Source organism: Culicoides brevitarsis, chromosome 2 (genome assembly GCF_036172545.1).
Source record: "Culicoides brevitarsis isolate CSIRO-B50_1 chromosome 2, AGI_CSIRO_Cbre_v1, whole genome shotgun sequence".
Classification (NCBI taxonomy): Eukaryota; Metazoa; Arthropoda; class Insecta; order Diptera; family Ceratopogonidae; genus Culicoides; species Culicoides brevitarsis.
Window position 1 is genome coordinate 5,143,510 of NC_087086.1, and position 23,591 is coordinate 5,167,100.

General features: G+C 29.2%; 5 protein-coding genes across 5 annotated transcripts in view; 2 read left to right on the forward strand and 3 right to left on the reverse strand.

Moving 5' to 3' along the window:
* Positions 1 to 4,115: 4,115 nt before the first annotated feature.
* On the reverse strand, positions 4,116 to 6,364 carry LOC134831265 (UDP-glycosyltransferase UGT5-like). The gene is made up of 3 exons (XM_063844945.1): positions 6,133 to 6,364; positions 5,632 to 6,078; positions 4,116 to 5,058 (listed from the first exon to the last, which is right to left on the reverse strand). Exons 1-3 carry the CDS (start codon positions 6,362 to 6,364, stop codon positions 4,160 to 4,162), a joined length of 1,578 nt encoding a protein of 525 aa, XP_063701015.1. The 3' UTR covers positions 4,116 to 4,159.
* A 696-nt stretch (positions 6,365 to 7,060) lies between these two features.
* Positions 7,061 to 11,553, reverse strand: LOC134832720 (integrin beta-nu-like). Its single transcript, XM_063846844.1, has 3 exons — positions 9,924 to 11,553; positions 7,869 to 7,939; positions 7,061 to 7,813 (listed from the first exon to the last, which is right to left on the reverse strand). Exons 1-3 carry the CDS (start codon positions 11,399 to 11,401, stop codon positions 7,257 to 7,259), a joined length of 2,106 nt encoding a protein of 701 aa, XP_063702914.1. The 5' UTR covers positions 11,402 to 11,553; the 3' UTR covers positions 7,061 to 7,256.
* A 1,407-nt stretch (positions 11,554 to 12,960) lies between these two features.
* On the forward strand, positions 12,961 to 17,639 carry LOC134829515 (microsomal triacylglycerol transfer protein-like). The gene is made up of 6 exons (XM_063842605.1): positions 12,961 to 13,190; positions 13,540 to 14,354; positions 14,961 to 15,282; positions 15,339 to 16,114; positions 16,837 to 17,195; positions 17,253 to 17,639. Exons 1-6 carry the CDS (start codon positions 13,157 to 13,159, stop codon positions 17,569 to 17,571), a joined length of 2,625 nt encoding a protein of 874 aa, XP_063698675.1. The 5' UTR covers positions 12,961 to 13,156; the 3' UTR covers positions 17,572 to 17,639.
* A 169-nt stretch (positions 17,640 to 17,808) lies between these two features.
* On the forward strand, positions 17,809 to 21,794 carry LOC134830475 (GPI ethanolamine phosphate transferase 1-like). Its single transcript, XM_063843976.1, has 8 exons — positions 17,809 to 18,111; positions 18,174 to 18,303; positions 18,364 to 18,758; positions 19,427 to 19,997; positions 20,070 to 20,650; positions 20,706 to 21,177; positions 21,234 to 21,425; positions 21,481 to 21,794. Exons 1-8 carry the CDS (start codon positions 17,978 to 17,980, stop codon positions 21,742 to 21,744), a joined length of 2,739 nt encoding a protein of 912 aa, XP_063700046.1. The 5' UTR covers positions 17,809 to 17,977; the 3' UTR covers positions 21,745 to 21,794.
* Positions 21,795 to 23,317: 1,523 nt separating this feature from the next.
* LOC134832724 (integrin beta-nu-like) overlaps positions 23,318 to 23,591 on the reverse strand; it is a 1,341-nt gene continuing 1,067 nt past the window's right edge. Inside the window, exon 2 of the mRNA XM_063846851.1 lies at positions 23,318 to 23,350. Coding sequence (XP_063702921.1) covers positions 23,318 to 23,350 — 33 coding nt within the window. The remainder of the gene's footprint in view (positions 23,351 to 23,591) is intronic.

A 23,591-nucleotide genomic window follows, 5' to 3' on the forward strand; every position in this document is an offset into this window, starting at 1 on the left:
TTTAAGAATCACAAATATTTAAGAATAAACAGAATGGAAAATTATTTTTAAAGCAAAAATTTTGACTTTTTCTTTTATTTTATCAAAAATCGATCAGATATGCATGGAAATTATCTTTAGAATGCATAATAATTCAATTTCAGCTTTGAAATCCATCAAAAATTGGTTGAAACTTGACGTGAGAAAAAAACAACGGTTTTTGCTCCTCATATGGAAAAATCGTTGTTTTTTTATTTTTTCAAAAATCGAGCAGATATGCATGGAAATTATCTTTAGAATGCATAATAATTCAATTTCAGCTTTGAAATCCATCACAAATGGGTTGAAACTTGACGTGAGAAAAAAACAACGGTTTTTGCTCCTCATATGGAAAAATCGTTGTTTTTTTATTTTTTCAAAAATCGAGCAGATATGCATGGAAATTATCTTTAGAATGCATAATAATTCAATTTCAGCTTTGAAATCCATCAAAAATGGGTTGAAACTTGACGTGAGAAAAAAACAACGGTTTTTGCTCCTCATATGGAAAAATCGTTGTTTTTTTATTTCATCAAAAATCGAGCAGATATGCATGGAAATTATCTTTAGAATGCATAATAATTCAATTTCAGCTTTGAAATCCATCAAAAATGGGTTGAAACTTGACGTGAGAAAAAAACAACGGTTTTTGCTCCTCATATGGAAAAATCGTTGTTTTTTTATTTCATCAAAAATCGAGCAGATATGCATGGAAATTATCTTTAGAATGCATAATAATTCAATTTCAGCTTTGAAATCCATCAAAAATGGGTTGAAACTTGACGTGAGAAAAAAACAACGATTTTTGCTCCTCATATGATAAAATCGTTGTTTTTTTATTTTTTCAAAAATCGAGCAGATATGCATGGAAATTATCTTTAGAATGCATAATAATTCAATTTTAGCTTTGAAATCCATCAAAAATGGGTTGAAACTTGATGTGAGAAAAAAACAACGGTTTTTGCTCCTCATATGGAAAAATCGTTGTTTTTTTATTTTTTCAAAAATCAGATATGCATGAAATTATCTTTAGAATTAATAATTCAATTTCAGCTTTGAAATCCATCAAAAGTTGGTTGAAACTTGACGTGAGAAAAAAACAACGGTTTTTGCTCCTCATATGGAAAAATCGTTGTTTTTTTATTTTTTCAAAAATCGAGCAGATATGCATGGAAATTATCTTTAGAATGCATAATAATTCAATTTCAGCTTTGAAATCCATCAAAATTTGGTTGAAACTTGACGTGAGAAAAAAACAACGGTTTTTGCTCCTCATATGGAAAAATCGTTGTTTTTTTATTTTTTCAAAAATCGAGCAGATATGCATGGAAATTATCTTTAGAATGCATAATAATTCAATTTCAGCTTTGAAATCCATCAAAAGTTGGTTGAAACTTGACATGAGAAAAAAACAACGGTTTTTGCTCCTCATATGGAAAAATCGTTGTTTTTTTTTATTTTTTCAAAAATCGATCAGATATGCATGGAAATTATCTTTAGAATGCATAATAATTCAATTTCAGCTTTGAAATCCATCAAAAGAGGTTGAAATGGGTTGAAACTTGATGCATGAGAAAAAAACAACGGTTTTTGCTCCTCATGGAAAAATCGTTGTTTTTTTATTTTTTCAAAAATCGAGCAGATATGCATGGAAATTATCTTTTTAATTCAATTTTATTGGGTTGAAACTTGACGTGAGAAAAAAACAACGATTTTTGCTCCTCATATGATAAAATCGTTGTTTTTTTATTTTTTCAAAAATCGAGCAGATATGCATGGAAATTATCTTTAGAATGCATAATAATTCAATTTCAGCTTTGAAATCCATCAAAAATGGGTTGAAACTTGATGTGAGAAAAAAACAACGGTTTTTGCTCCTCATATGGAAAAATCGTTGTTTTTTTATTTTTTCAAAAATCGAGCAGATATGCATGGAAATTATCTTTAGAATGCATAATAATTCAATTTCAGCTTTGAAATCCATCACAAATGGGTTGAAACTTGACGTGAGAAAAAAACAACGGTTTTTGCTCCTCATATGGAAAAATCGTTGTTTTTTTATTTTTTCAAAAATCGAGCAGATATGCATGGAAATTATCTTTAGAATGCATAATAATTCAATTTCAGCTTTGAAATCCATCAAAAATGGGTTGAAACTTGACGTGAGAAAAAAACAACGGTTTTTGCTCCTCATATGGAAAAATCGTTGTTTTTTTATTTTTTCAAAAATCGAGCAGATATGCATGGAAATTATCTTTAGAATGCATAATAATTCAATTTCAGCTTTGAAATCCATCAAAAATGGGTTGAAACTTGATGAGAAAAAAACAACGGTTTTTGCTCCTCATATGTAAAAATCGTTGTTTTTTTATTTTTTCAAAAATCGACCAGATATGCATGGAAATTATCTTTAGAATGCATAATAATTCAATTTCAGCTTTGAAATCCATCAAAAATGGGTTGAAACTTGACGTGAGAAAAAAACAACGGTTTTTGCTCCTCATATGGAAAAATCGTTGTTTTTTTATTTTTTCAAAAATCGAGCAGATATGCATGGAAATTATCTTTAGAATGCATAATAATTCAATTTCAGCTTTGAAATCCATCAAAAATGGGTTGAAACTTGACGTGAGAAAAAAACAACGGTTTTTGCTCCTCATATGGAAAAATCGTTGTTTTTTTATTTTTTCAAAAATCGAGCAGATATGCATGGAAATTATCTTTAGAATGCATAATAATTCAATTTCAGCTTTGAAATCCATCAAAAGTTGGTTGAAACTTGACGTGAGAAAAAAACAACGGTTTTTGCTCCTCATATGGAAAAATCGTTGTTTTTTTATTTTTTCAAAAATCGAGCAGATATGCATGGAAATTATCTTTAGAATGAATATTTATTCAATTTCAGCTTTGAAATCCATCAAAAGTTGGTTGAAACTTGACGTGAGAAAAAAACAACGGTTTTTGCTCCTCATATGGAAAAATCGTTGTTTTTTTATTTTTTCAAAAATCGAGCAGATATGCATGGAAATTATCTTTAGAATGCATAATAATTCAATTTCAGCTTTGAAATCCATCAAAAGTTGGTTGAAACTTGACGTGAGAAAAAAACAACGGTTTTTGCTCCTCATATGGAAAAATCGTTGTTTTTTTATTTTTTCAAAAATCGAGCAGATATGCATGGAAATTATCTTTAGAATGCATAATAATTCAATTTCAGCTTTGAAATCCATCAAAATGGGTTGAAACTTGATGAGAAAAAAACAACGGTTTTTGCTCCTCATATGGAAAAATCGTTGTTTTTTTATTTTTTCAAAAATCGAGCAGATATGCATGGAAATTATCTTTAGAATGCATAATAATTCAATTTCAGCTTTGAAATCCATCAAAAGTTGGTTGAAACTTGACGTGAGAAAAAAACAACGGTTTTTGCTCCTCATATGGAAAAATCGTTGTTTTTTTATTTTTTCAAAAATCGAGCAGATATGCATGGAAATGAATATTTATTCAATTTCAGCTTTGAAATCCATCAAAAATGGTTGAAACTTGACGTGAGAAAAAACAACGGTTTTTGCTCCTCATATGATAAAATCGTTCTTTTTTTATTTCATCAAAAATCGATCAGATATCAATGGAAATTATCTTTAGAATGAATATTTATTCAATTTTAGCTTTGAAATCCATCAAAAACTTTGGTTGAAACTTGACGAAATTATCTTTGAGAATGCATAATAATTCAATTTCAAAAACAACGGTTTTTGCTCCTCATATGGATAAAATCGTTGTTTTTTTTATTTCAAAAATCGAGCAGATATGAATGGAAATTATCTTTAGAATGAAATATAGAATAATAATTCAATTTCAGCTTTGAAATCCATCAAAAGTTGGTTGAAACTTGACGTGAGAAAAAAACAACGGTTTTTGCTCCTCATATGGAAAAATCGTTGTTTTTTTATTTTTTCAAAAATCGAGCAGATATGCATGGAAATTATCTTTAGAATGCATAGTTTTTCAATTTTAGCATTTTTAAAAAAATCATTTTAAAAAATATTTTAAAAATTTTAAAATTCAATTATTTATTTATTTTTAGTTTAGGTAGCCTTTTTTACTTCCGAACTTAAATTAAAAGATTTTTTTTCAACATTTAGGATTTTTTAGTTTTAACGGAACTTTTCTTTGACTTTTTTGCTCCTCCGCAAATAATTTTTACTAAAAATTTAACAAATCCATACAAAATCAATCCTAAAATAAACAAAATTCCACATACGAATCCCAAAATATCCAAATAAAAATGTTGATACCAACTCAACTCCACAGCGCCTGATTTTAAATACTTTGCTCCCTTATTTCTCATCACATATTCGATATAAAATATTGCCGTATCCATCGGATGAACGACATTATCATTAAAAACACGAGCGATTTCCTTTGCGTTATCTCGATATTTTGGGTTATCAATAATTGTCGTTATCTTCTTCAAAAAACTCTCAGCTGTTATATCACCAAACCTAATTTTGAGTGCGGTGCCGGCTTTTTCTCCTTTAATAGCGTTTCTGTGTTGATCGCCATAGAAAGGAATGAACAACATTGGAACGCCATTCGATGTGCCTTCAGAAGTCCCAAACATGCCTCCGTGAGAAATGAACAGTCGGATATTTTTGTGCGCTAAAATGTCGGCTTGAGGCATCCATTTGTTGATCATCACATTTTTCGGGATATTTTCTAATTTTGCTTCGAATTTCCAGAGAACGCGTTGTTTTAGTTGACTGAAAGCTGAGAGAATTTCCCGGAGTTTCTCTTCGGGCATGAGAGAACTTTGAACAAAAGCACCCAAACTCATGTAAATTACGCCGTGTTCAGCTTCATCTAAGAATTTTTGCATATCGGCGGGGAGAGGAGAAGGATTTTTTCTGATATGAGCTCCTCCAATGTTGATTTGGTTCGGCATTTGGGGACGTGGTTTACTTAGGGCGTTGTTGAAGTTCACGAGCATGAGGTCGATTTTTCTTTCCATATCTTCGACACTTGGTAAGTAACCATTTTCTAAATTATTGAAAAAAAAAAAAATTAAATAAAATTTTAAAAAAAATTAATAAAAATTAAATAAATATTTTTAACTTTTTAAATAAATTTAAATTAAAAAAAATAATTTATATTTTTAATAAAAATATTAAATTATTAAAATAAATAAAAAAAAAATTTATAAAAAAAATAAAAAATTATTTATTTTCTAAATTTTTTGACTTTTTAAATAATTTTATTAATTTTTTTAAAACAAAAAAAAATAAAAAATATTTTATTTAATTATTATTTTATTATAATTAAAAAAAATTAGATAGATTGTTAAAAAGAAAAAAAAATAAAATTTAGGCGAAAATTGATTTAATTTTCAGTTTTAAATTTTTATTTTAAAAAATTTAAAAACCATTCAATTAATTAAAAATTTAAATATTACATTTTTTGAGATTTTTTTAAAAATTATTTTTTATTTAAATTAATTTTATTTTTTTTAATTAATTTTTATTTTAGTTTTTTTTTAGGTTTTATTTTTTTAAATGTTTTTTTTTTGATTTAAATTATTTATAAATCATGAAAATTAAAAAAAAAATTTCTCACCTTTTTCCAAATTTCCAAAATATTTTCGCGCCAATTCATTATTTCTCGGCATATAAGAAGCCAACCGATAAAATCTGTCAAACAAGGTCAACGCGACATTCTCACATCTTTCGAAAAATGTCATTTTATCACTGAAATCAACCAAAACATGAGGCACATATGCCAAAGGTGTCATCAATCCATTGGCGTAATCCATGTAATCCGTATGTCCCAACGTACTGATCGTAACCAAAGGAGCATTGAACTTGTGAGCAAACATCAACCATGTTTCTTGAAAAAATTGCTCACTAATAACCAAGTCAAATTTCAAACTTTTCGAATTTATCAACTTTTGTACCTTTTCGTTTTGCAGTCCCCATTCACTGTTATCAATTCCGAGCTCGTACAACATTAAGACAGACACAAATGGCGACACAAAGTGCCCATCGAACACGCTATCGGGTGAAACTATCAAAGAAAAAAAAATATTTTTTGACCTTTGAATTCAAAAAAAAAACTTACATTTTCGATTAAAATCATACGGCGGATCGATGAGAATTTCTGTGTAATTTTCGTTTCCGCCTTTTAATGGGATTCCCGTAACTGCAGTGAGATGATGTCCTTTTTGAAGTAATTCTCGAATGATGTTCGACAAGAAAAGCCAATGCGATGGACCGTTAAAGGGAGCAAGAAATAAAATATTTCCCGCTGAAGTGAACGAAATTAAGGCAAAAAAGTATAAAAAGCCCTTCATGTCGACTTGAATGCGGAACGAACTGAAGACAACTGAGATTATTTACTCGAAAAATGATCATTTATCAAAAATTATCGCTGATATGAAACAAGAGAAGCGTTTCAAAGAGCAAAATTTGTTCATTTTGTTCATTATTGTCGTAGGTCATTTTAATAGTGTCTTGCATACAAAATTTATATTTATTTACTTCATGTAATTTTTTTGAAATGTCATCCTGATAAATCAGTATCTGAGTTAAAGTGTGTCGATTTTACAAAAAAAAATTAATTAAGTCGCGCGACATGACACGACAAGTGAAAATTACATTGCATACTTTTAAGCAAATTTATTTATTATTATTTTTTTTTGAAATCCAAAAAAGGAAATTTCGATAGGTAGAACGAAGTTTACAGGTCCCTAATTTATTTTTCTTCGATTTTTGAATAAGAAATTTAAATTTTTCAAACAAATTTACTTAATTTGAGTTTAAATTGTGCAATAAGATGAATATTTAAAATACGCATTGGGGCTAAAATTTTTAAAATGTGCATTGGGCCAAAAGTTCAAAATGTTCATTGGGATGAAAAATCCATAAATATGCTTTAAAATGAAAAATATAAAATATATTTTAAGATAAAAATTTAAAAAATTAATATTTATAATGAAGCAAAATCTGATTTTGCATTGGGGTTGATATTCAAAATATGCCTTGGGGTATATAATGTTGCTTCAAACTTTTAAAATTTTCATTTCAATGCAAAATTTGATTTTTTTTATCTTAATGATCATTTTTAACTTTTGTCCCAATGCACATTTTAAAATTTTTGCCCCAATGAGCATTTTAAATTTTCATCCCAGTTCACAATTCAAAAAATTCTTCATTTTTCTAACTAAAATTTTCTTTATTTTTTTTTTACAATCTCTCAGCCGACTGAAACGTAAACTTCGGTACTTCATATTCCGTGATCGGAGATTTGTAAATTGGGCTCATCTGCAAACTGTATCTCGTACTTTCCCTCTGTTCCATTTCAAATCTCGCGTATTCTCGTTTATCCTTGATTCGAACACAAATGAACCAAATACAAAGTGACAGCAATCCAATGATAATTGTTGCGATCAAAACTGTGAGAAATCCAATTGTCGCGTAATCCGTTGGAGGACACACTTGATTCAAGATTCCGAGCGTTGTGTGCTTTCCTTTGTCAATTTGATAGGAATAGTGAAAGTCACAAGATGTCGATTCGTCGTAACGAATACGGAGATAACAATTTTTGTCGGAAATTTCATCGACGAAGAGAATTGTGTGCGGGACATCGTCTTTTGTGCAATTTGTGACTTCGATATTTTTGCCGAGTTTTTTTAGAATTGAAGATTCGACGCATTCGTCGTAGGTTTTACATAAAATGTTTGTTCCGCCGGGATAATGTTCGCAAAATTGACCACGAAATGGACTGAAACATTCGCAAGTTCCTTAAAAAAAAAGTTTTTAAAGATTTTTTAAAGTAAAAAAATAAAAGAAAATTACCACATTTGCAATTTCCTTGTCCAGAACAGATTTCATCGGAGTTTGGAGCGATACAGAGATCAGCAAAAAAACTGTGTCAAAAACTGTGTCAAAGCAATTTTTGTCAAATCTTGCTCCAAATGGATAAAAATTTGTCAGAGGGCTCTAATTTATAATTTTTAACATTAATTACATTCACAATTTTCGCCACTCCAGCCTTCTTCGCAAGTGCATTTTCCGCAATCGCATGATCCATGTCCATTGCATTCGAATCCGTTTTTGCGTCAAAAACTGTGTCAAATCAATTTTTTTCAAATCTTGCTCCAAATGGATAAAAATTTGTCAGAGGGCTCTAATTTATCATTTTTAATCATTTTATAACTCAAAACTGCAAAAAAATTGAAACTGAAAAAAATTTTTGTCTTTGACATAGTTTTGTTTTAAAAACAAATCAAGAGCAAAAAAACTGTGTCAAAAACTGTGTCAAAGCAATTTTTGTCAAATCTTGCTCCAAATGGATTGAAATTTGTCAGAGGGCTCTAATTTATCATTTTTAATAATTTTGTAACTCAAAACTGCAAAAAAATTGAAACTGAAAAAAAATTTTTTCTTTGACATAGTTTTGTTTTAAAAACTAAATCAAGAGCAAAAAAACTGTGTCAAAAACTGTGTCAAAGCAATTTTTGTCAAGCAATTTTTGTCAAGGGCTCTATCTTGCTCCAAATGGATTGAAATTTGTCAGAGGGCTCTAATTTATCATTTTTAATAATTTTGTAACTCAAAACTGCAAAAAAATTGAAACTGAAAAAAAATTTTTTCTTTGACATAGTTTTGTTTTAAAAACTAAATCAAGAGCAAAAAAACTGTGTCAAAAACTGTGTCAAAGCAATTTTTGTCAAATCTTGCTCCAAATGGATTGAAATTTGTCAGAGGGCTCTAATTTATCATTTTTAATAATTTTATAACTCAAAACTGCCAAAAAATTGAAACTGAAAAAAAAATTTTTTCTTTGACATAGTTTTGTTTTAAAAACTAAATCAAGAGCAAAAAAACTGTGTCAAAAACTGTGTCAAAGCAATTTTTGTCAAATCTTGCTCCAAATGGATTGAAATTTGTCAGAGGGCTCTAATTTATCATTTTTAATAATTTTGTAACTCAAAACTGCAAAAAAATTGAAACTAAAAAAAAAAAATTGAAACTGAAAAAAAATTTTTTCTTTGACATAGTTTTGTTTAAAAAACTAAATCAAGAGCAAAAAAACTGTGTCAAAAACTGTGTCAAAGCTATTTTTGTCAAATCTTGCTCCAAATGGATTGAAATTTGTCAGAGGGCTCTAATTTATCATTTTTAATAATTTTGTAACTCAAAACTGCCAAAAAATTGAAACTGAAAAAAAATTTTTTCTTTGACATAGTTTTGTTTTAAAAACTAAATCAAGAGCAAAAAAACTGTGTCAAAGCAATTTTTGTCAAATCTTGCTCCAAATGGATTAAAATTTTGTCAGAGGGCTCTAATTTATCATTTTTAATCATTTTGCCAAAAAATTACTCAAAAAAAATTTTCTTTTTTTTTTTTTAAATATTTAAATTTTTCAATATTATTTTTAATTAATTTAGTTTAAATTTTTAATAAAATGTTTAATTTTTTAAACTTTTTTAAAGGATTTTAATTTAAAAAAAATTATTATATAATAATTTTCAGAGCAATAATTTCTAAAAAAAATTAATATTTATTTCATTCAATTTTTTATTAAAAAAAAATTAAGTCTTAAGAAATGATTAAAAAAAAATTAAAATTGTTAGAAAAAAAAAATTAATTCAAAATAATTAAAATGAAAATTAATATAATATTAATAATTAGAAATTTAATAAAATTATTAAAATAAATAAAAAAATAAAATTAAAAAAAAATTAAATTTCATTAAAAAATTGTATAAAAAAAAAATAATTAAAACATAAAATTAAATTAAAATAAATTTTAATTATTTTTTTTATCAAATAAAATTATTTTTAATTTTTTTTTATTTTTTAAAAATTTTTTTACTATTTTTTTTTAAATTTTTCAGAAAGTACTTACTCCAATTGACACTTGAGACACTCGCAATGATCTCCCTCAAACTGCTTCTCGCAATAACAAACGCCACAAAGACACTCTCCTCTATTACTACAAATTTCGGTATCATTACCCCTACATCTCGCATCCAACTCCTTCGAGCTCTTATAATTCATCAAGTTACAATCGCACGTCGCTCCAACGAATCCATCATAGCACAAACACATCCCACACTTAAATTCCCCATTTTTATTGCATCTCGGGCTATTTTCCTCCTCTTCTTCCTCTTTCATGCACGGACAAGTCATCTCGAGATCAATTTCCAGCTTCAAAAATTCATCTTTGAGACTCGCCTCTTCAATACGGATCGTTTGTCGTTCAAGCCCGATATTATCTGGACTGTCAAGCAACGTAACTCTCACCAAAAAATCATATTCTTGTCCGATTTTGATGTTGTCACAGCTACTTTGGGACACGTATTCGCCGTATTTGTTGCCACATTTCGTCAGATATTCAATTTTGAAGTAATCGGGAGCATCGTCGATGAAGTTGACATGACGAACGAATTCAGCGAAACCTTCTTCGACGAGTTGGAGGATGTTGGAAGAGTCTTCTTGTAAAATTCCGACGTTAGTTTGGTCGGGCATGAGTTGTTTGATGCTCTTGTAGTGACCTAAAACGTCGTTTGTGACAGCGAAAATTACATTTACCTTGCGACGAAGGAGTTCGCGGTAAATTTCTTCGAGCGACGGGTAATCCATGAAGAGGGAATTGCTGTAATCGCCGTTCGACGTGAGATGACATTTGGCGTCGTTGCGTTGCGGAGCTCCTCCAAGTAGTCCAAAGCCAGCTACGTGCATCCAGCCATCCGATGCGAAGACGACAATTTTACGGGAACGCGCTTTCCAACCGACTCGAGTGTCGCAAACGAGAACTTGCATGAGAGCTTCCAAGCCGCCTTCGAGATTATCCGCATTTCCGGTGACAACACTCGAATTTACGCGTTGAACGAACTGCTCAATGTCACTTGTGAGACTCAAATGATGCTTGAAGAGGTAAGTTGGGGCACACGTTTGACGTTCAACGGCACAAGGATTCGCTTTTTCCGTCGGACTGATCATGATATATGGAATTGTCGGCTTATCCGCAAAAGATCCGAAGCCCAATCGATTATTTTCCGTCAAATTGTTCAAGGCATTCGCTAAACTTCCGCCCATTTTGACCAAAGTCTCTTTGTCGTCCTTCATACTCCACGTCAAATCCATCAAATAATACAAATCCAGCGGATAATTCTTCGCCGGGCGGAATTTCATGTGAATTTCCTGCGTTGTGCCTTTTTTCATCATCATTTTGACGTGTTGCGGTCGAATTTGACGCGCTTCCAAATCGTCGCGGGAATAATCCGACAATGGTTCGTCTTTGAAAATGTTTTTTTGCATCTCGACACTTTCTTGGATGAACTCTGGGCGACATTTGTATTGAAGCAAGTCCATTTTTGGCATGCAACGAGGGCGTTTAATGTCGTAAGCGCGATCGACGCACCACGAGCAACCGACGGAATCGAGACACGAGTCGCATGTTGAGTGCGAAAGGCAGTAGGAGGGTTGTCCGAAGGTTTTGTGGAAGAAAATTGAAAATATTAGGAAGAATTGGAGCAACTTTAGCATGTTTGACGCTTCGATATGAACTGATTCATTCATTGGCGTTATCAAGGTACAGCGATAGTTTTTGAGATAAGATAAGGAATCGCCGCTCTCTTATTTTGTTCCGTTTTCTACGCGCCTTTTTTCAAAATTATCAGGGAAGAATTTTTAACTATTTTATTTTATTTAAATTTACGTTTTTTTTTAGGAAATAAAAATTATCTTTTTTTTAATTTTAAATAATATTAATTTAATTAATTAAATTTAAAATTATAATTTATTTAATTTTTTACATTTTTTTTTTAAATTTACAAACTTTTTTTTTAAATAATAAAAAAAAAATTTTTTTTTAAATAAAATTTATTTACTTTTTAAATTTTTAAAAATCTTCAATTTGAATAAGTTAATTAATTTTTTTTATTCGAAAAAATATTTTTAAAAAAGTAATTAATTTTTAAACATATTTTTAAAAATTGTGAAAAAAAAAATAAATATTTCTTATAAATTTTAATTTAATTTTTTTTGAATCGAATTTATTTATTTGCTCAGAATTAATAATTTAAACATGGTTAAAATTAAATTTAAACTATTATTTTTTTAATTTTATTTTTTATATTCGTCATTGGCTTAGAAATGTATTAAAATTACATTTTTTTTAAGCTTTTTTTATTTTAATAAAAAATTCTAATTATTTCTTTAATTTTTTTTAAATTAATAAAATTCTCGTAAATTTTTAGAAAAATTAATATTTTTAAAAAAATAAAAAATAATTTTAAATTAAAAAAAATTAAAATTAAAAGATTAAAAAAAATTTGAATAAAAAAAAAAAAAAAAAATTAAAAAATAATTAAATTATAATAAAATTTAAAAAAAATAATTAAAAAATAAATCTTAATATAATTTGAAAAAATTATAAAAAAATAATATTATTTTAAATTAAATAAAATAATTTTAAATTAAAAAAAAATTAATTAAAAAAAAAAAAATTTGAATAAAAAAAATTTAAAAAATAATTAAATTATAATAAAATTAAAAAAAAAATAAAAAATAAATCTTAACATAATTTGAAAAATTATAAAAAAATAAAATTATTTTAAATTGAATAAAATAATTAAAAAATTGATTTAAATAAATTTAAAATTAAATAAAATGAATTTTAAAAAATAATCAAATTAAAATTAAAAAATAATAAAAATTAAATAAAAAGCATTTAAAAACTTCTCAATCTAAAAAAAATCTCACCACGAAAGAAATTAACCACAAAATCTGTAGAATATTTACGAAAGAAGCATCAAAGCAAAGACACAAAAAATAAGTAACTCATGACGTCACACATTCACACATGATGTACTTATTCGTTCTGTTGCTCGCTTTTAGTACCACAAATATTCATTCATTCAGTCGTCGTCCATAGCTCGAACATAACGGAATGATCGTCGTGCTACCCGCACCTCGTTCTTTATTTTATTGTTAAATTGTGTGTAGTTTTTGGACTTGAATCTTCACTTTTTTTTTAAATGAAACGTAATCAATCGTCGTGATTTTTACGAGAACCGTAAATAAATTAAGAATTTCCGCTGAAATTGACACGACTTGCATACAAAAAGAGAAAAAATGAGACTTTTTGGTTTATTTCTGATAATTTTTGGTAAGTTTCTCCTTTTTTTCGAAAGTGACGTGTCCCTTTTCGACCAACTTCGTCACTTTGCGATAACCCTTGAACCTCTTAAGAGAGTTGCAACTCCGAAATTATCTCGAAAATTGTTTTGTTGATAAGAAATTGTGCGACGAGAGAGATAATTCATGACACGACATCTCGTACGGTGCTCGGTATGGGACGAGAAATGAGAGAATTTGCGAATTTTTAATGAATTTGTGCGATATTCGCTTTGCTTGGAACTAGTTTTCTTCGTATTTCGTGGTCAAGGTCGCTTTACCGGGTGGTTAATGAACTCTCCCGAGCATTTTTGTTTATTTACATTTTTTTTTCGTTTCAGCTCATGCTTCGACCTGCTTCAAATTGGGCAGCGAGTACACGTATAACTTTGTGAACGAAGTAAATTCCTCAAATTTGTTCGACGAAAGCACGCCGGCGAGTTATCGGCTTGAAGGAGCGATAAATGTGGCAAATATTTGGCGCAATGGCGACGAAATGATCTTCCAATTTCGATTAATCTCAACGAAACTCCTCGTAAAATCCCAAAAAACTGCCGAATTTGATGAAAAATCGTCGACAGTGCTCGAAAAAGTCTCGCCGAAGCCATTTTTTGTCGTTTTTCGCGACAGTCAAATCGTAGCAGTGCATCTCGAGGAAGGCGAAGACGATTCTGTGTCGAATTTGAAGAAAGCTATTGTCAGTTTCTTCCAATATAAGGGCGAAGATGGCACGGAAAAGGTCACGGATGTCTCGGGAGAGTGCGATGTCTCGTATATCGTGTGGAGCCCCGAGAAATTTAGCAAGACAAAGTTGCATTGTCGATTGGGAGACGACTTGCCCAACTATCAACGCTTGGATTATCCGCTTGGAGTGACTGTTGATCCCTTTAGCAACACGGATTATTGGACAGGAGTCGATGGAACTGTGAAAAAAATTGAAGGGCATGAACGACATGTCGTTACAGTGAATGCTTATCCCAAAGTTGGAACAGTTGTCAACTCGACATTTACCTTTGACATCAGCGAAGCAGTTGGAGAAGCGGATTTATTGAAATGCGCATCAGTTGAGGAGTGTGTAAAGTTGTTCAAAAATGTCAAAGAAACGGAATTGATGTCGAAAGTGACAAAAAGTTGTCAAGATGGAAAATGCTGGAATGTAAGTTTTAAAGAAATTTAAGTGAAAAAGTGATTTTTTGACAGTTAATGGATTAAAAATTTCAGAAATTTTGATAAAATTTCATTTTTATCTTAAAATTTTGTCTTTAGATGTTAGAAAATATTTCAAAAATTCATAAAAATTAAAATTTCGAACAAAATTTGACATTTTTTAAATTTTTGACGTTTAGAAAATTTGACAGCTGTCAAAATTCGAAACAAAATTTCGATTTTTTAACAATTTCAAGTCTTGTTAAGTCCAATTTCTGTAAAAATTAGATAAAAGTGTTTTATATTTGCAAAAAATATTAAAATTTTAAGAAAAACTTACTTTTCAAAATTTGACAGCTGTCAAAATTTTTCATAAAATTCAAATTTTGTATTTTTTTTAAATAATTTTCTGTTATTTGAATTAATTTTTTATTAAATTCGTACAAAAATTGAATTATTTTTATTAAATTATAATTTTTTTATTTTTTTAAGGGATAAAATTTCAAAAAATATTCGAAAATTGAAAATTTATCAAAAATTTTGAAATTTTTCAACTTTTATAAATTTTTAAAAATTATTTTCTTACCTCAAATTCTAATTTTTCATCTAATTTCAGCTCATTCAAGAAGTAAAAGCTCTCAAAGACGATCTCCGTAACTCAGAAGTTGGCACATCAGCATCCGCTCGTGCTTTTGTCAAACTCGTACCAATGGGACGTCTCGCAAAAGCTGAAATCTGGCATCGAATCTTGAATTCTCAATCAGGAAAAGAGATCAAAGGACAACTTTTGGATATTTTAGCTGCTGTACAAACGTACGATGCCTTCAAAGAAGCTACTAACGTCGTAAAATTCGAGTCTGAGGACGACTTTAACGACGCTGAACGATATTTGCAAGGACTTTCTGTGGGAACTCGACCTGAAATGAGAGTTATGGAAGGTAAATTATTAAAATTTTTAATGAAAAATTCTTTTTTTTTAAATTTTCTTTTTTAGAACTCTTGAAATTTGCTCAGAACGGATCTCATTACGAACGTCTTCAAGATACTTTGGTTCAAACGTTGGCTGCGATGACTTATCGTCATGCTCGTCTCCTCGGAGATGACTTCCAGAACTCATTTGTGACAAAAGTTACTGAATTCATCATGTCTCAACTCAAAAATTGCGAAACTGACGAATGTAAAGTCATCTTTTTACGTGCTTTGGGCAACTTAAAAGCTCCAAATACGATTTCAATGCTTTTTGAATATGCCGAGACAGGTTCTTACAAAGTTTCAACGCAAGCTGTGAAGGCATTGAAAGCATTTTCTGTCTCATTTTGGAATACGCCCGAATTTCGAGCCCGTTTTGAGGACATTTTCTATCAAACGCACAAGAAATTCGACTCGAGTGCACGAACTTTGGCGCTCGATGTGTTGCTCGACTTGAAATTGAACGTTCATGAGTTGACCAAACTCGTTAATTATCTTCGTTCGGATGATAAAGCGTTCGAAATTAAGCAATATGTGTTGCAAAAGTTGTCCGTGAATGCAGCGACGTCAGATTATTATCGACATGCCATGCTGTTGTTGGTGAAAAATGATCGAAAAGTGAACAATTATCACGTTTTGGGACAAAAAGGATTGTCGACAGCGATTATGAGAGACTTTTCGAAGAGTCCATCGTTCAATGGCACACTTTTGAGTGTGCAAGAAATTAAGGATGGCGTGTTGAAACGAGGAAATGCTGATGTTTTTGTACAAGCGGGGCAGGAAAAGTTCAGTATTTTCACTGTAAGTAATTGATTTTTTATTAAAAATATTAAAAAATTTATTTTTATTGCATTTAAAAAAAAAAATAAAAAAAAATTTAAAATTAATGTTGGAATATTTAAAGATTTTTTTTTAATTAGAAAAAAAAATATTTATAAAAGCTCGAATAGTACAATTAAAATTTTTATTTTCTAATTTTTTAAAGAAAAAATAAATGAATAATTTTTTAATTTAATTTAATTTTTAATTTTATATTTTTTAAAATTTTAATTCGATTTTAATAAATTTTAAATTTGTTTTTTTTTTAAATTATAATATTTTTAAAAAATTTTAAAATTTTGAATTAAAATTATTAATTATTAAAATTTAATTTTTTAGTTAATTAATTTATTTTAATTATAAGGTATTAATTATTTTAAATAATTTAATTTAATCAATTTTAAAATTAAATAAAATAATTAAGTAAAGTAAAAAAAAAATTAAATAAATTTTTATTTATAAAAAATAATAATTTTCATAAAAAAAAATTATTTAAAAATATTTAATTTAATAATTAATATTTACCTAATTTAATATTTAATAATTTACTAAATTAATCTAAATTTTTAGAAAAAAACAAAAAAATGAAAAATTGTCGAAAATTCTTTTAAAAAAAATTAATTTTATTTAATTTGAAAAAATTAAAAAAATAAATTAAAATAAAAAATTATTTTTACTCACATTTCTCATTAAATTTTTTTCAGCTCGGTTTATTCGGCAACGGATTATCCTCCTTCATGGGCGGTTCTGACGAACAAGATCCCGACGAAGACACCACAGTAACTGCTGGCATGGAATTATATCTTCAGGGAACGGCGATGCGCCCTCTTGTCTTCTTTACGGGACAAGGCGAACTCATGGGACACGTTTGGAGTGGCACAGCATCCGAACCAACGCCTGCCTATCAAGCCATTTCGACGTTACAAGACCACGAAGAAGTCATTCGCTTGCATAACGGAGCTCATTTGGAAGTTTCTGCCATGGGAGCTGTTTCGATCGACTTGAATGGACAAATTGCGATTAGTTTGTGGAATCGAAATGCTGACACAAAAGTCGCTCAAAAGTAAGTTTTTATATTTTTTACATAAAAATCATCAAAAAAATTATTTTTTTCTTTTAGCACGGGCTTTGCAACATCAGTCGAATCAAAAGTCGTCAGTTCTTTCACACAATTGAGCGTTTCAGAAGTCGTCGAGGAACGTCCTTGCTTGAATCTCGACTCAACAATTGATTTTTCGGGCACTGTTGCGCTATGTTTGCAACTTCATCAGCCTCAAACAACGTTAAAATCCGAAGTGACGAAAAAATTGACGATACCAAAGTCCAAAAAGCCATACAAAAGCATCGCAAGACAATCGTACAAGTACGAGATGTCGGGATTCACGCACTTCCTGAACCACAAAAACAACGAAATGTGCAATAAAATCAACAGCAACTGAAAAAATTGTAAAAAAAAATCTCATTTTCTATAAATAAAATTATTTAATTTTGTGATAAATTAAATTTAACGAACTTCAGAGGAAATTTTTTTCAAAAAATGACTCGAAACCATTAAATCCGTGCACGACTCAGCAATCAGCTGTTCGAGTAAATAAATAATTTTTGAAAGTAGGAACTGAATTTCCCGGAAAAAATATTTTTTTAACATTAAAATATGTGAAAAAAGTAAATTTAATTTACGAAAAAGACTGATTTTGGAAATTTTCTTTAAAAAAGAAAAATTTTCACTTTAAAACATTAAAAAGGGCTCATGACCTAAATTTTTAATTGAAATTCGATCGAGTGAAAGTTAATTTTATCTCGTAATTGGTAATTTTATGACTTACAAAGTACGTGTCAGCGACGATGAAGTTCGTCATTAGCTTTGGATTTGTCCTGCATTTGCTGTTTTTGGTCTCAATCTTCTACATTTACTTCCGTTCGCCGATTTTGACGGATCTTGAAGCACAAAATGAGTTGCCGAATCCTCCAGCGAAGAGGTTTGTTAAATTTTTCTTCATTTTTAAATTTTTATTTTTGTAAATTTAATTTTTTTTCATAGGTTGGTCGTTTTTGTTGCTGATGGTTTACGAGCAGAATCACTTTACGAAGTTCACTTAAATAAAACTCCATTTTTGGCGGATGTGATATTAAATCGAGGCATCAGCGGGATTTCACATACGAGAGTTCCTGTAAAGAAAAAATATTTTTTAAATAATTTTTAAGATTTATTAATTAATTTTATTTTTTAGACTGAATCTCGTCCCGGGCATATTGCACTTTTTGCCGGTTTATACGAAGATCCAAGTGCGATTTTTAAAGGATGGCAAGAAAATTTAGTCGAATTCGATCATATCTTCAATAGAACGAGTGTTACTTACAGTTGGGGGTCTCCAGATATTGTTCCGATTTTCGCAAAAGGCTCAACAGGAGGAAAAGTGATGACTTTTAGTTACGATCCGAATGACGAAGACTTTTCAGGGCAGTCTGATACGACGTTACTCGATGAATGGGTGTTCGAACGAGTGAAAAAGTTCCTTGAAGAGGAGGAAAATGTCGAAAAAGTCAAGAACAAAGATAAGATCGTGCTGTTTTTGCATCTTTTGGGTCTCGATACTGCTGGACATGTTCACAAACCGAATTCAAAGTAAGATTTTTTAAATAAATTTTTGAATTTTCTTTACGAATTTTTATTATTTCGCTTCATAGATTTTCATTAAAAAAGAATATTTCCTTAAAAAAATTTTTTTTGAGAAGAAAAATTTTTTTTTTATTTTCTTCAATTTTTAGTGAATTTGTAATAATTTTTTTTTCTTCACAAAATGAACTTTTTAATTTTTTCTTGTGAAAAATTAGAAAAACAAAAATGATTTAAAATTTAAATAAAAAAAGTAAATTAAAAATTAATTTAATTTAAAAATTAAAATTTAATTATTTTATTTTTTTTTTAAATATTTATTTTTATTTTCGAAGATTTTTAATAAAAAAAATTAGATTAAAAAAATATTTAGAAGTTAATTTAAAATGATTTTTAATTAAAAAAAAAATAAATAAAAATTTTGAAAACAAATTATTTAAAAACTAAATTTAATAAAATTCATTAAAAATTGAATAATTTTTTTTAATTTAATTTTTTTTTTAATAAAAATATGTCCAAAATAAAAAATTAAATTTAGTTAAAATTAAAAAAAATAAATTTAATTTAATTAAAAAATAATTTAAATTTAAATAAAAATTTAATTCAATTAAAATATAAAAAAATAATTTAATTTAATTTTTTTTAATTAATTTAATATTTTTATTATTTTTTTTCAGAAAATTCATCGAAAACCTCATCGCCGTCGACAAAGGCATCCAACAAATCTACGAATTGGTAGAAAAAATTACCAACGATCAAAAAACCTCCTACCTTTTCACTTCAGATCACGGAATGACAGATCGCGGCTCTCACGGCGACGGAACTCACTTTGAAACTGAAACTCCGATCATCGCATGGGGCGCCGGCGTCAAAAATTGGAATAAAATTGAAAATTTCGTACATAACCAACTTCACTATCACATGTTGAACAAACTTGTGCCTCGCTTTGACATCGAACAAGCTGATGTGACACCGCTTTTGGCTTCTCTGATTGGAGTTCCTGTACCTGTGAACAATATCGGCAAATTACCGCATCAGTATTTGAATGCAACAACAGAATTCGTCGCAAATGCTTTGAAAAATAACGCTTTGCAACTGCTAAAACAGTACAAAAAGCTCTATATGAGGACCCGACAGAAGAAATTCATGTATTTCATCAACGACGAAGAATATCGAATCGAAAATCGTGTCGGAAAAATGGAATATTTGCTCATGCAGGCGATAAAAGCGAAGAAATATGATGAAATTGTAAGTTTTTCTTCTTTAAAAAATAATTTTTCAAAGAAAATTTCATTAAAACTTAAAATTTTCGAATTTTAGCCCGATATCGCAGAGACTTTAATGCACGTCGCCATTGAATCTATCGAATTTTATCAACAGTATTACAAGTACGAGCTCTTGGTATGTCTCGCCATTACCATGACCGGATGGATTTACATCCTTGTGCAACAATTGTACGTTCGCGATCATCACACAAGCCATTCTCGAGGTTCAAAGTCACAACAATTGGCTGTTCTGATCGTTATTTGCCTCGTTTTTGCTCTCATCTTCTTCAATTACATCCAAAACACGCCATCGATGGTCACTTTGTACTTTATTCTTCCCGTCATCACGTGGTATTTCGTATATTTACGAAAAAATTACGCAAAATTCCCGAGTTCGAGCAAAATTAAAGTTTTCATCGGGATTTTCATCTTGTTGGTGACAACTGAACTCATGATTTTGTCATTTTTCCATCGAAATTACTTGAGTGTCGTGCTAATTGGACATTGTTTGTACGAAATGAGCATCTCAAACAGTAGTCGACGCATGAATTTAAAATTATTGGCATCGACTTTGGCTTTGGCGGTGTTTCCTGCGTTGCCGAGTGTTGAAAAAGACTCCAAAGAAAATTATTTGTTGTAAGATTTTTTTAATTTTTTAAATTTTTGTCATCTGAATTTAAATTTTTTTCAGATATCTTGGAATTTTGATCTGGATTGTGAAAGTTTTCAACGAAACCCGATCCCATAAATTCAGTAAAGCGCTAATTTTGCAACTTTCGATCGTTTCAGTGACGAGTCTGAATCTAATTTATATCATTTTCTGTTTGGACAACAGTTTAGGCGTTCCTAAAGTCAGTCAAAGCCTTTGTTGGATACTCGCTGGAGTGTCGCTCGTTACTCCAATTGTCAGTCCTCTCAATATAAAGCAACGAATAAGCGCCATTGAGAACGGATTGATAATTATTTTCATGTCGATGTCACTTTCGTACGAGCCGCTCTTCTTCATGGCATTTGTTACGAACCTAAAATATTGGATCGAGTACGAATTTAACTTGCATCAAGAGAATGTCGAACGACTTGATGACTTAACCTTCGATTTGGAAGGATCTCCATTCCAGTTGCGCTTCGTTAATCTCGGAGATGTGCGAAGAGTGACCAAATTTGTAAGTTTTTCCTTGATTTTTATGAAAATTTTACCTAAAATAATTTTTTTCAACAGTTGTTGTATCTATTAATTGCGTTATTCGGTACTGGCAATATCGCTTCGATCAGTTCCTTTGACCCGAATTGGGTGAGATGCTATATTTCGACGTTCTCACCATTTTTGATGACGATTTTGATCATCTTGAAGCTCGTTATGCCAATTTTGTACTTAACTTGTTGCCTGAAAGCACTGAATGTCATCACAAAGGTAATTTTTTTGAATTTTTTAAAATATTTTTCTTATTTTTTTTTTTAATTTTTAGATAAAAGTACAGAAACTTTTCATCATGATACTGATAATTTGTGACGTAATGTGCTTAAACTTCCTATTTTTGGTCAAAAATCGCGGATCATGGTTGGATATCGGAACGTCAATTTCACATTTTGTGATTATGGAAGCGACGGTTCTTGTACTCAGCTTACTTTATGTCGTTGCGACAGTTTTAACGACATTCAGTCTTCACAACGCAAAAAACATTCGCTCCATTAATAACTTGCCTTTGCTCAGCAAAAGTAGTCTAGATTAATTTTTATGGAAATTTTAAATAAAAAAAAGAGGCACAAAAGCTAAATTATTAATGACGAAAAATTACGCATTTCGCCATAAATGGAAATGAAAAGGGCTTCAAAAAAAATTGAATTCCGAGCAAAAAGCTGTGTGTGGCTCGTTACGAAGCAAAAAACCATATGACGGTGGTCTTTCATTAAAAACAGTTTTTCTCTTCTTTTTTTAAAATAAATGTGAAAATACTCGCATGCAACGGATCTCTCTTTATCTGCAACTGCAATTGCACAAGTCACAGTCGTTTCAATTAAATTACATTATTGTACATTTAATTTAATTATTGCGTGTTCTTTGCAATATTCTCTCGATATTTTATTTAAATGTCCCGACAACGTACATGTGTGGCAAAAAAAGGGATTATTGATCAAGAATACAAAGAAAGTTACAAGAGACAAGTTCATAATTGAATTCTCGCCTCTTAATTAATGCACTTTACAATAGAGTAGAGAGAAGATAGGAAAAAGTGTGAAAAAGTCATTAACACATTTTCACTTCATCTAAAATCTTCTAATTTTAATGGCTTAATTACCACATGGGGACTACCGCACTTTGTTTCGGTTTAGATCAATTTATTTATACAGACAAGAAGGAAATAAAAAATCATTAATTTTCGATATATTCTTTCGAATAGTCGTGCTTCGTGGATCGCTTTAAGAAATGCATGAACAAAAAGTTTACAGACTTAATAATGAAAATAATATGTGTGTGGAAGAAATAATAAACACTGGTTGCTCATGGTAAGACAGTAATTCTGTGTATCGATGCAAAGTATAGGATGAACATGAAATTTATGATAAAATATTGGGATATGATATGATATTATAAAATGTAAGAGAAAATAATTTTAAGAGTTTTACTCTTTTCATTTTTTTTATCTACGGAATGCTTTAATTATTTTTTGCTTAAAAAAATCTTTGTTGAGTAAGTTGTTGTGTTTTTAGATCGACATATTTGTCAATTAATTTTTGTGATACTCCATTTTAGAAAAATTTTAAAATTTTTGAATAAAATTAAAAAAAATAAATTAATATAAATTCATCAAAATATTTTAATAAGTAGTTCGTACTTTTTTATAAAAGTTCATAACTTAAATATTTGTCCTTTGAAATTGTTATAATTTTAAGCTAGCAAATTTCGGACTAACTGGCTTCATTTCATTTATCTAAGATAATGGTTGAGACAAACGATTTTTATTGATGTTGCTCCTTAAGCTTCCTTTAAATAAATTTTCCTTTAACAATATTCTGTTCGATATGGTTCGATGATATCAGTTTCCATCATATCTTTTAATTTGTAAATCCATTGACATCAAAATTTTATGAGTATTCCTTTGTTAGTGTTAAAATATTTAGAGCAGAGAAATGAATTGCAAATCCATTGAAAATGTTATATTTTTTGCATGATTGAAACATTTTGTAAGAGAATTATTATTCTGGTTCAGAAATGATTCAGTATTTTTGGCATCAGAATTATTTTGTTCATACAATTGGGATGAGCTGCTATAATGTAGTTGAACTTTCCAAAACAAATCCTTTTCAATACACACGTTGGATGATGATGACAGAATGCTTTATTGAGATTTCAATATTTAAAAATTTTATTTTTATGAGGTTGATATTGATGAAATGCATTAATTTTGTTACAAGTCTTTTCCTATGTTTTTTAGAACTTAGTTTATAATTTTTTTCTTCCTGAAAATTAATTTTATAATTATAATTTTTTTTCTTGATTTTTTTTTAATTTCTTACCTTTGTGTATTTTTTTTTAGTTTTAAGAAAACTTACCAAAATTGATTAAAGTTGATCCAAA